Source organism: Bos grunniens, chromosome 24 (genome assembly GCF_055505025.1).
Source record: "Bos grunniens cultivar Pamir isolate PY7600 chromosome 24, Bosgru_T2T1.0, whole genome shotgun sequence".
Classification (NCBI taxonomy): Eukaryota; Metazoa; Chordata; class Mammalia; order Artiodactyla; family Bovidae; genus Bos; species Bos grunniens.
The window spans coordinates 59,072,051-59,085,108 of NC_141188.1; the positions used below are offsets into that span (position 1 = coordinate 59,072,051).

General features: G+C 47.4%; 1 protein-coding gene across 50 annotated transcripts in view; it reads left to right on the top strand.

The window, feature by feature from the left end:
- NEDD4L (NEDD4 like E3 ubiquitin protein ligase) overlaps positions 1-13,058 on the top strand; it is a 375,462-nt gene that overhangs the window by 312,392 nt on the left and 50,012 nt on the right. For 20 of the 50 annotated variants that reach the window (XM_086373612.1, XM_086373613.1, XM_086373617.1 and 17 more), the window contains 4 exons: positions 674-733; positions 5,842-5,973; positions 6,514-6,633; positions 7,681-7,878. The exons of 7 other annotated variants lie outside the window; for them this stretch is intronic. In XM_086373612.1, coding sequence (XP_086229738.1) covers positions 674-733; positions 5,842-5,973; positions 6,514-6,633; positions 7,681-7,878 — 510 coding nt within the window. The remainder of the gene's footprint in view (positions 1-673; positions 734-5,841; positions 5,974-6,513; positions 6,634-7,680; positions 7,879-13,058) is intronic. 23 more of the 50 variants (XM_086373616.1, XM_086373614.1, XM_086373620.1 and 20 more) reach the window with 2 other exon arrangements.

Sequence of the window (13,058 nt, forward strand, 5' to 3'; positions counted from 1 at the left end):
TTAGTCAACTGATGAACAGATTAGTCAGTTGTGGGCTACATGGAAAGGGCTGGTAGATCAGAAGCTTGACAAGAGTATCCTTTCTGGGATGCAGCGCAGGCCTCCCCCCAAAACGGAACAATCAGCTGTGGTGGGCCAGTGGGATTCTCTTCAGATGATTCTGTGATTGTCCTTGATGAATTAATGGCGCTTTCTTTCCTTTTAAAAAATCACTGTCAGTTGTATTGGCCAAAAGAGCCATTGATTTTTCCCTTTTTCTTTGTGCTCTATGAAACTGTGAACTCACTGATCACCAGCGGCCTCTTGAATTTTGAGTTTGGCAGATTCTTTAAATTAGCAGATTTAAGAATCTGCTAATTGTTTAACAGTGGGGGCACGATTGTGGTGCTTTCTTTATTTTTTCATAAGATATCTCACATTGTTGAGGTTGTCAGTTCATCGTTTACCCAGATCAGGGCTGCAGCCTGAGCCTTCTCTGGGTGGGCAGGTGACCCTGTTCCTCGCTTCCTTCTGGTCATCAGTGGTCGCTCCACTCTGCTTGTCCCGGGTGGATTGCAGAGGTTCTGATTCGTGTCACCTGCCTTGCTAGCTGCACCAGCTCTGATCGCTGATTCAGTGAGCAGTGGGCGGCCTCCCAGAATGCATTTCACTGATGTAAATTATCATTTAACAGCCCAGTGCCCCAGCTGGGAGAGCACGTTCATCAACTGTCACTGGTGGTGAGGCGCCAACGGTAATGACAACCTCGTTCAGACATTCTTGGCAAAACTGTGGGTCGGTTTTAATATTTGGGTAATGGTAAACATACAGTTTTTTCTCTTTGTTTTGATAAGAGCAGCTTCTGATGTGCCACGGAGCTGCACATTTCTTATTTTAATAAAACCTCACTTTCACATTCCTTGAAGGTACTGGGTAAAACGAATTAGTCCCATGTAGTTCTAAGAGCTGTCAAGCTTTAAGTTTTCATCTGAACCTTTTAGAGCCTGTTTCTGCCTTTTAGTGTTTGTACTCCTGATAAGTTTCCCCCATGTGTTTAGAAGACATGGGTAAAATATTTTGGTTGGAGGAAAATCAAGGAAGCCCCAGAGATTGCACACACTTGTACATGTGAATTTTCAGTGATGCATTCCCAGTGCTGCATTTCAAAGGCTGACTCAGATGTTCTGTATCACGAGCAGGAACCAGTGACCTTTCTCTGTTGCCAGGGCCCCCAACTCACAGGCTCAAAGGTATGAACAATGGATATTCAGGAGGAGAATATATGAATATAATTCAGGAGGAGAGAGAAAGTATAATTAAGAAATTGAAAGGATCAAGGAAAAAACGGTGCTTTTAAGCCAAGTGTTTTTAAGCCAAGTGTACTCTTCATTTTAAATAATTCCTGCTATTCATGTTTGTGGGTAGCGCATGACTGTGTGCCTCGCCAGTTTTCTCCTTGATCCCTAAACACAGGCTAGCTTATAGTTTAAGGTTGGTGCTGCTGTGGCTGTTTGAAGAATTTTCCTTGTTGTTTCACCTTTGTATGTTTGTTATAGCTGCTTATTACTCGAGAACACCTTTACATACATACACGATTGCTGGTTTTCTGCAGGGTGTTGATTTAAAGGAGCAATCTAGTTACATTGTTAGAGTTGACAGCTCAGCATGGTACCCTGGAAAATCGAAGTGGCAGTCAGCAAAAATCAGGCCAGTTTAAGGTATCCAGCCGCAGTGATTGATGTGAAGAGCGCCTGTTGGGTGGGCCAGGCTCACCCTCCAGGAGAATTGAAGAAATTCCAGATGACCTAGAGAGCTTCCTATTGTGCACTAGTCATTTCCATGGGGGTAGAGCTGCGAGGTGGATGAGATCACTTCATGAAATGGTTTTAACAGGAAGCGGGGCCAGTGAGCATCTACCCCGTCATGCGCTTCATTGGCCTCGGGACCTGCTGTGAGTGTCCTGATAGCTGATGGTGTCCAGTGACAGGATGGACTGAGCTCGGATCATCCCAGGCCAGGCACCTGGCAGGGCAGGGTCACCCATCCGGTGGGGTCCTCATGGCCCCACCGCGACGCTTCTTGCCTGTGCCCTCCCCTCCCCCCAGCAGTGAGCTAAAAATAGCAGTTTGGTCTTTGTTTCTTATCTTTAAAGAGCGGGTAGATAAGTGTTTTATCTACTCAGGCTTTCTGCATACCTGGTGATCTTTTGGGTCAAGTAAGCCAACCTCCTTTGTGACTACATGAGAAACAGTCATGTCTGGGTTGTTTTTTTTCCCACCCTCACCAGCCCTTGTTACCAATAGCCTTTGCTTTTCCAATTCCATCTCCTCCATGGATTTTCCCGTCTTTTATACCTCCTCCCTGTCCACCCCAACACCCAAGTGTGCCGTGTCAGCCTGGAGCGACCCTGGGACTCCCCACCCCTCCATCCTCTGTGCTCTCACAGATGTACCTACCTGTGGGTGCACGCACACACAGGGGGGGAAAATGGAGAGCTCGTATACATATTACTTAATCGACTTGATACTCACTTGGGTCATTTCCCTGGGACATACTGGTTATTACGTAATACTGGTTACATTGTGATGCTGGGATGTGAACGCACCAGAGTACTGTGTTTCCCGCAAAGATGAGCCCTCGGCCGCCGCCCCTCGGCAGCTGCTCGTCCCGTGGCCTTACCCGTCCCGGCGTTGCTCTCTCTCCATGCAGGGCTTTCACGTCTCTGTTACAGTCAGCACGCCCCAATTCTCACCTGCGGACCCACAGCTCTGACATGTGACAAGTGAATACACGGTGGTGTCACTGTCCAGCTGGCTGAGCCAGTGTCCACTCTGTGAGAGCAAATGAAAAGGGATAGCACAGTTTGGGGGTGGTTGCTTAATATTCCACTGAGGTTAAAGTGTGGCAGGGTTTGAGCAAATCTTGAGGATACGTGATAGCACCAAGCTGTTTATCATCTTTAAAAGCGTTTTGAAACTTTTACAGCTTTAGCATTATTGAGCGCTTCATTTTAATGAACTCAATGGAGCCACCCAGAAGCTGTGGTCAGATGGCTCCTTGACATTGTGAAAGACAGTGGTAGATGCAGACAGAGTGCTGTGAAATTCTGGGTTCAGCTGACCAGCTGCGTTTCAGTTGTCTCCCCATTGTTTCTTGAGGTGGCACGGGATGCACGTGTGCAGGAGCAGTACAGACGCCTGCACACACGCACACACACAAATGCACACACACGTGCACACGTGCACATACCCCCACACACCACAGCGTGCACACATACAACGTACACACACGTGTGCACACACACCGCAGGAAACTCTGACATTGGCTGCAGGCTGGGCCACTGCCACGGTCTCTCCATGGAAGCTGAGCCCCGCTTCTCCCCAGCTGCAGGAGGCGTTGTTTTGAGTCACAAATGGAGTCGTCTGCACAGGTTGTTCTTCAGGGCCATTTGGAAAGACACCTATAAAGAGCCATTTTAATGACACCGTCTTGCATCAGTGGAACTAGATTATAGGTTGCCAAGTCACTTCTCCGTAGAAGGTAGAATGCACCTGTGACTCAAATGCCATGTTCTCTACGACACTCCTACTTTTCCATAAACTGATTAGTTCTGTTAACTGTGGCTCTATGAAGGTAACCTGGTTGCTGGACGACTCTGCTGCAAGTCTCCCAGCCTTAGACCTCAGTCCTGAGAGATTATCCATGACACATCCCAGTTATTTTTGTTTATTAGCCTTCCCATAAACGTCCTTTCCAGGGATACCATAACTATAAAACTATCCTTAAGGTTTCCAGAATGGAGTTTTCCAAAGGCTTATCTAATTGCCTCTCCCCAAAAAATAACTCGAGGAGGAAGAAAGCAAATTCCACTTGGTATTCCATTCAACCAAAACACACTTGGTCCTCGTGTAAACAACAGGTCAGCGCTTGATAACGTGTATTTGGCCAAAAATACTAATTGGCCACTAACTTTCAGGTTGCAACTCGGGTTCCACCCGAGTCAGCAGAGTCCATTGCCATACCGCCCAGATAAAAAGTAGCCTGGAAGCAGCTCTTTTATGTTGGTGCCACAGTGAGAGGAGGAGGGCGAAAAGAGCTTTCAGCCATAGACAGGTTCATCTGCCTTTAATACAGAAGGGTCAAGCCTGCGTGCTGGTGTTCCTTCCACTTTTGTTGTATCCCTGCACCTAGTTCAGGATGCTGCGTTGTCAGAGTCTTGAAATTACCATTATGGGGCCTTGGGGACTTTATCTGGAATAATGTCAAGAAATAGTTGCTGAGGTTTTAGCACAAAGTTGTCGTGCAGATACACTTGCCCTGCTGGGTTAATGTGTTTTAGAAATAAGTATTAAGGCAGCCACTTCATGGTCTCAGTTTTTGATGTTTTTTGTTTTTTTTTTGGAATGTTCTGTTGAATTCATGAGGTGGAGTATTAAGCCTCTTTGCCTGCAGTCCCCAGATTCCACAGCAGCCTCCCTGATCATGCTTTTCAGTTCGAGGTCTCGCAGTGGACTGGGGGACCCTCTTTGCCAGGAGGCACTGTTGGTAGTGAACACGAAAGATGGGATGGACACAGGGAGAAGCCGGGCTGAGAGGTTAACATCATCAACCTCATCAAGAAAATACACCATATGTATGCCCGTGGCTGATTCATGTTGATATTTGGCAGAAGCCAACGGATTTCTGCAAAGCAATTATCCTTCAATTAAAAAAGTATATTTTAAACAAACAAACAAACAAAATATACCTGGTGAAACATCTGGAGGTTCAGAAGATCCTAATTAGGGAAGATGGGCCCTAAAGGAAGTGGCTCCCTTTTGTAACCACACGTAAGAGATTACTCCTGAATTTAGGCCTCTTGTTTCTTTTACACTCTGTCAAGAGCCATGTCTGCCAAGGCTTCTTGTTCCTGAGCAGCACCCCTACCCCAGTTGCAGATCTTGTATGCAGCGTCCATACCTGCAGGACTTACTGGGCAGCACCGACCTCAAACATCCTTCTCTTGGCCTCCATGAGTCATGGAGACATCCTGCTTTCCCAGTATTTCTCCATCCCGCCTGCATTTTCAGACTGCTTCTTATAAGCCAGAAGCTCACAGGACTCCTTTAGCGACTCCTTTGGTGTGTCCAAATCTAGTCCCTCAGTGCCGGACGTTCTCTCTCAGCCCAGAAGCTGCCTGCCTTCCATTCACCCTCTAAAGAAACAAATCCCACATGGGAAGATGGGGAAGAATACAGCCTCACCGTCAGGTTCCTTGGGAGTTCTGGCCTGCCTCCTCCTGGGTTGGGGCAGCTGAGATGTTCTGGTCGGTCACTAGTATAAAAGGGGGTCTCATAGAAAACAGACTCTATGTCTCACCCACTCCCTGACCCTGAAAGTTACATAGTATAAGGGCCCTAAGGTGTTGAAGAATTTAGGGATAAGCTAGGAGAACATCCCTGTGGCAGCTAGATTGAGGAAGAGATACTCAGAGCATCCCTCTCAGAGACGATAACGTTTGACAGTTTGAAACATCTTTTAAGCTCTACGTGGCTTGAAGTAAAATTTGGTAGCTAAACCAAACTGGCATCGTCTTCTCTTTCCATATGATCACATTGGCAGCAGCCCTCTATGTTGGAGGCTGCGTGGCCTGGAATTGGGTCCTGTGAGGTTTTGACCCTGTAGCTTGGGTGGGGGTTCATTTCACACTGGGTTTAAAGCTGTTGGAAACCTGTTGCTGTTTTCCGGACACTCGTGTTTCCGGTACCACTAGAATTAACTCACTGTGTCTAGCAGAGCTAATCCTCGGGGTATGTATGACTTTATGAAGCTGATAAAAGCAAATGCAGGACACTCAGTAATGATGATTTCTTACACAAACAGCCATCAGTGGCCTATGTACACACCACGCCGGGCCTGCCCTCGGGCTGGGAAGAGAGGAAAGATGCTAAGGGACGCACATACTATGTCAATCATAACAATCGAACCACAACTTGGACTCGGCCTATCGTGCAGGTATGCGGTTTGCCCTGCAGCTTCCGTCACAGGCGCTCAGAAGCCAAGACGTCCACGACCCCTGCGTTCCCGAGTTTTAGGTACCGTTCTGCGGAACCCATGTCAAAAGAAGATCTTTTCTTGCAAATGCATTACTTTAAACATAGTATTGGCCTAAGAAAGAATTCAGCCCCTGACTCAGTCTCTCCCTAGAGGGTCCATTTTATTAAAAAAAAAAAAAAAAAAATATATATATATATATATATATATATATGTGTGTGTGTGACCCGAAAGAGATTTTCAAGGGAAGAGCCTGTTGATCCCAGCGGGTAGCGCCCCTCCAGCCCCCCTTTTCTCTGAGGCTGGTTTTTCTGCCGGCTCGTGATTCACTTACTTCCCTGGAGTGTTTCCCCATCCCTCGCCCCGCCCCGTTGTTCCGGGTCGGCTCCTCCACGCTTCCCACAGGCGCCCTCTCGTGACCGCTGGCCGCGCTGTCACTGGGTCCACACCCGCGCAGGGAGCGCCTCGCACGCCGCTAACTTGTGTTTGCCTCCAACGTAGCTCGCAGAAGACGGCGCGTCCGGATCCGCCACAAACAGTAACAACCACCTAATCGAGCCTCAGATCCGCCGGCCTCGTAGCCTCAGCTCGCCAACAGTAACTTTATCCGCCCCGCTGGAGGTGAGACGGCTACTCGGCTCCCCTGACCCCTCCTCACCCCCTCTTCTCTCCGCCGGGGGCGCGGGGCGGCCGCCCCCCTCTCTGGCCGTCGCTGTGTTCGTGGTGAGGGGTGTCCTCGTGCTGCGGCCTCACTCCATGCTTCCCATCCCTGGACTCTCACTGATTCTCACTGTCACGGGGCCGCGGCCACGGCGAGCCCCTGCTGGACGTGGGCTCCTCTCTTCCAAACTCTCCATTCTTGTGTTCCGCTCCTCACTGCCTGTTACCTCATGAGACGCGCACAGCAGCTCTTTCCAATCCCAGTGCTTCCGCTGAGTTTTTACACACAGCTGTCGCTTCGATCATTCTTCCTTCCTCCCTACTGTAGGGTCTTCCATCGTGTGGGCCTCGTGTTTCTGACGCGTGTCTGCATCTCTGAGTCACCGCTGGGCATCCGCTTTGCGCCCTCCCGTTTGTGTGGTCTTAGCAACATCCCTTAATATCACAAAGGCAGGAGACCAAACCTTTGACGCTGTAAACGTGACGGGCATCTTAAAGATGGCTGCGGGCTCCCTGCGCCCGGGTTTAGGAGGTTGATGAGTGGCAAAGGGCGATGCCTCCTCCAGGCTGCGATGTGGGTGTCCTGGTGAACAACTGTGCCCTCCCAGGTGCTGGTCTCCATCGATAGAGCTTTTTCTTTTTCTGCTCCAGAAATTGCCAGTCCGTCTCCATTAGACTGTGAGCTCATTAAGAGCAGGGCCACGTTTTTCTCCACCTTCTGTAAAATCCCCATCCATAATGGTTACTACCGGAAAGTATCTGGGGTTATGTACCGAGCAGCTATCAAAGGAGGGTGGTTATACTCACTTAATATTGTTGTGTATTGAACCAATAGGAAACATCACAGTTAGATTGTTTTTAAAGTAAGCAGATGACAGACGCAGGTTTTTTTAGGCGTTTCCCCCGGTCCCATTTCAGAGAGGGGAGCGTTCCCTGACCCCCGGGGACGTGTTGACCCCTCTGAAGCAGCGCGTGACGAGAGTTCTAACACTCATTATTATTCCTTAGGGCGCCAAGGACTCACCCGTACGTCGGGCTGTGAAAGATACCCTTTCCAACCCACAGTCCCCACAGCCATCACCTTACAACTCCCCCAAACCACAACACAAAGTCACACAGAGCTTCCTGCCGCCCGGCTGGGAGATGAGGATAGCGCCCAACGGCCGGCCCTTCTTCATTGACCACAACACAAAGACCACGACGTGGGTAAGGCCGCTGCTTTGTCTAGCTCCACTTTCGCCCCGAGGTCTGGCATCCGTCCCTGACTCGGTGCCCATGGTGCTTGCTGAGAAATTTCCTAGCACTATAGCATATCCCCTGAGGGTCTCCTGAGCCTTCACCTCAACTCCGCATGTAGGGGCTGGTGGGAGTGGGTGATTTACGGGCACGGACTCACGGCCACCCTGGGTATTGATGCCTTTTCCTCAGAGGACTCATGGGAAGCTCCAGTGTTGACAGTTTACCATAGTTTGGAAAAAAAGGTAGTGCTCCATATTGCTGGAATTTTGATGTTGCTGCTTCCTGTCTTAGGATGCTGTAACTTTATTAGGAATTCCAATCTTTTTACAAAGAATTTTTCTGCGTCACCTTTTTTTTGCATCTGTGTTGCCATTCCCCATCTTTATTTTTATTTGATGTGTCCTTTTAGCGTTCACAGTTTGCATCAGATAAGTATTTCACACTCCATTGCTACGTTACACTCTTTTAATCGTGGGTTAGGAGACTTTGTAAATTTGATATCTCTTTTTTGTGATCATCTTGTCGCAGTTTTTTCCTTAATAACAGTGCTCGTCCTTGTACCCCTGAATCATGCACAAGGGAGAGTATATGTGTTGTATTAACTTTGAGAAAAATGAGATTAATGAAAAGGCCGTATGCGTATCTCTACATTTCTCTGTTCGCTCTTCTTTCTTCAGGGCAGTCAGTGGTGGCTCATTGAAGGTAGCATAGAGTTCTTTTTAAAGTCAGTGCTGTTTTTCTGCTGTTTCATCTCTAGGCCAGTAGCTAATCTGAAGTGGGTCCTCAGGTTTCTGACTTTCTGATGCTCCCGAAGGTTTGTTTTCCTTCCTGCCCTTATATCCCCAGCTGACTATCCAGGAATGGAGTTGGGCTTGCTCTTTGTATGTACTGCACTGCTGTTTAGAACTGGTGATTACGTGAAATCCGGTTGAGTTTTGGTGGTTGTCACTGGCCCTGGCTCCTTGGTCTTGGACCAAGAGTCAACACATGCTTTAAATTCCCACTTCTAGAGAAGACACCAAATATACCCAGTTGCTAGAACAGCAGTGTCATGTGAAGGAAGAGACCTGGGCCCAAGTGGCCTGGACTGTCGTTTACACTCTGCCCATGGCACGATGGTAATTCAGTCCCTTATTTACACTCTGCCCATGGCACGATGGTAATTCAGTCCCCTGAGAATTGGATTAGGTTCTCTCAGATCTCACGGATCATGGTACAGTGTGTCTTCACGAGGACATTCTTAGCACTCGGGGCAGGACTGTGCTTGTTACTGCAGGACATTTAACATCCTTGGCCCCTGCTGCCGAATCCTAATAGCCACTGCCCCCTTCCCCACCCATCATACTGAAAACCTCGGAAGCCCCCAGGCATTTCCCAACACCCCTTGGTGAGAACCACTCCAATTTTGAAGTAAAGGAATAACCTGCAGAGAGAATTTAAAATTCAGATCTGGTAGCATTCGTTTGGTAAACTCATCACTACTTCTCAGACGTATAATAAATAGCAGTTTCATCTGAAGATAAGATTACGGGTTTGTGGCAACAGGAGAGTAATAGATAGGAAACTCCTTGGAAAATAGAGTGATAGAGATTGGTTTTAAAGTCTTTTCCCCCGCCCCGCCCCAGGGACATAGAACCTGTAAGCAGTCCTGCTACTGAACCCATTTCTACTTGCTACAGCATTGCTGGGATTTCAGTTCCTCAGCCAGAAATGGGAGCTCCAGAAATAGGGGGTGAATATTGTAAAAGTAGATGGATTAGTATATGGAGCCACTGTGGCTTGCCAACATAAGCTATGATTTTAGTAATTTGAACTAGCTTAGTAATCAAATCCCCTAACCTTTTCACAGCCTTTCACGCCATGACTGCAGTGTAATCGCAGCTCGGCAGGTTTGCTTTTAAATAGCACCCTCTTTATTTATTGCCTGCATTGTTGCTGAATGAAACCCAGTGTGAATTTCCCATTGCCCCTTTCGACCAGATACTCGTGACTCACTGATTTTCAAATTTCAATTTGTTAAAACAACGTTTTGTCACGGCTGCTGTCATGAAAATCCTGAAGGTAGCAACAGAGAGTTCCACCAGCCGTCACCACCCTTCCCCACTCAGCGCGGATGTCCTGACACGGCTGCGATATCCCTGCTAAACAAAGGCCCATCCGCAGCGCTGACTGTGGAGCACACGCTCTGAATATGTGTTTATTCTGACAAAAGGTGGAGGGATGGGCAGAAACGGGAAGATAATTTTCGGCTTAAAACCTGTGTTGAGTTACTTTGGGGGTTGCTTTGTTTTTGTTTGTTTGTTTTTTTAAAGAGAGAACACCTATTCTTAGATTTGAGCATTATCATAAAAGAAAGAAAAACTGGTCAGACAGGTTGAGAGGGATGAAAACGGACGTCTTCCCTCTGCACCCCGTGCACGAACCAGAAGCTTCTCCTTTGTATACATTGATAGAGGAACCTTCCCTTTGCTTCCCCAGGCTGGTACTAGTGGTTAAGAACCCACCTGCCAGTGCAGGAGATGCGGGTTCGATCGCTAGGTCGGGAAGATCCCCTGGAGAAGGAAATGGCAACTGGCCCCAGTATTCTTGCCTGGAGAATCCCATGGACTGAGGAGCCTGGTGGGCTACAGTCCACAGGGTCGCAGAGTCGGACACACACACACACACACACACACACACTCTTTGAGTCTATTAATAAAACAGGGCCTCTTGCACTCACGAATCACGGAGGCAGGGTGCCAGCCTGCTGTCGGCAATCAAGTCAGATAGTCAAATGCGCATCTCTTAGTCCCCACCGGGATGGGGGGGCTGTGGATCTCGGGGAGACCCCTAGGGAGGTGAGAAGAGATTACACGGGGCTTCAGTGTGTCTGTTTCTTCTGCTGAAGAAGCAGCTCAAAGCATGTGTGTGAGAACACATTTATGTCTTTTACAGGACAAAGCATCACCTTATTTCCGTAATGAGAAAGGTTATACCTTAATTAAGTTTTAGGCTTGTTTTCTTTTCTACCCAGGTCTAAACCAATAAAAGTCACTGTAGTCCAGGCCTGGTGGTTGCTCCCTTCCAGGCTGGAAAAAGCACCACTGTCTTTTCAACCAGTCAGCATGCCCTTACTGTATCTGTTTTTAATAAGTCCACTAAGAAATTGCAGGTAGGGGAGACATGTGGGATCTTAGTTCCCCAACCAGGGATCGAACCCGTGCCCCTTCCCTTGGAAGGCGAAGCCTTAACCACTGGACTGCTAGGGAACTCCCCGAAACTTTTTTTTTCTTTTTTTTTTTTTTAATGTTGATTTTTGCCTTCTGTTTAAAGGGCCTTTCAACTGTATCTGAGGGAAGCAGTTGTGAAATACTGATGTGACTGTGAAGGCGGGCTCCTCCTGTGCCGAGGCAACGGAGAACAGCCCAGTTCTTGTCGTGGGTTTCACTCTTTCGTATTCACCTTGTCCGGGACCTCGCTAGGATTCCGGCTGACTCGTCCCACCGGTTGTCCCGGCTCACACGGGGCCTGGCTGTTTTCCTGCCCTGCCAGCTGCGCCCTCTGTCGGTCAGGGGAGTCCGTGGGAGGGCGACTCCGCAGGGCCCCCTAGGCTGAGCCCGCAGAGCCTGATGGATGGCAGCTGCTGCCAGTGTTTTGATTTTTGTTAGTATAATAGAATCACGTGACCCGCCCCCCACACACAGGTGCCTCCAGCCCTCACATTCTCTGAGTTCCAGGTTCCGTGCCAGGCCATTGTAGGAGACCTGGGAAACGCAGTTTATTTTATTCTTCATGCTTCTTCCCCATCCCCAGTTGGTCACTTTTGTTTAATTGCAGTTGTTTTTTTGTTTGTCTATTTATCTTCTTTCAATCAGCAGCTCTTTACCAGAAGAGCTGGGTGTTTTTCACAGTAGCCTGCATGTGTAATTCCAAGCATGGAGCATCCAGAAGCCCCAGCCTTGTGATCCCAGCCTCAGACTTTCTCTGAATCCAGCATCATCCAGGGCTGTGGGGGGCCCGGGGTTCCCCATGGTGGGGACATTACTTGGGCCAGCTCACAGTTAGCCTTGTGAGCTGTTTGGTGGAATTCACCATTCTAAGGTTTTCCTCTTTGCATGACAAAACAGTCACAGATGTTTACCAGATGATCAGCTTTTTGGACCTTCTAAATCCCAAAGCTACTTGTATATCTACTTAAACTGTAGGTGTTCCAGTATGCTATAGAATACTAGAGTTTTTTTAGGCCTCTAATTATCCGTTTAAAAGGTTCAAGATCAATTTCCATCAAAAACTGCTAATATGATCTATTGCTTCTATTAACAGTTTGCTTATGGCTGACAGAAAGCACAGGTTGATTTGTGTACGTGTGATTTTTGTTGTTGTTGTTCTTGCCAGCCCCCTAAATCTGTCACTTTGTTATTACCTGGTGATACTAAGGGTTTATACTGTTCATTTGGGAGAAACATTTTAATTTTTAAATTTAAATTTAATTTTTTAAATTTTTAAAAATTTTAAAATTTTTAAAATTTTAAAGCTTTGTCGAGGTATCGTGCACATCCCATACAATTCACCCGTTTAAAATATACCTCGGAATGATGTTTAGAGCATCACACACATGTGCACCCATCACCATCATCAGTTGTAGGACATTTCCATCCCGCCAAAGGAAACCCCATGCCCATTAGCAGTCACACTCCATAACCCAGGAGATGTTTAATACAGTCTTGGTATATAAGCATATGTAACTTCGTATCTACAGCAAAAAGTGAGGTTTATTATTTTCCCAGTTTTATACCAACTATTTCATTTTCTTGCTGACTTGGGAACATGCTGAGGCAGAAAACCTTTTAGTAATTTTAAGAGCAACAAAGGCTTTAACATTATTTAAATACAGGGTTGTTTTGTTTTTTTTTAAGATTTTAGGATGACTTTTTGTTTTTCTATTAGGCTTATTTGGTTAATAATGTTATCGTTTTGTTTTCTAGTCTTTTGAGTTTAAAATAGGGATTCCCTAGCTTGCCCTGCATTTTTAATTGGGTCTGTATAAGTGAAGGGGCAGCTGCTAGACTCAAAACCAGAACCTCTGGGCAAGTTCTTATTCTCTGAGACTCAGTTTCCTTGTCTAAGGGAGCAGAGATTATGTGCCCAACCTCCTAGCAAGGTGACTG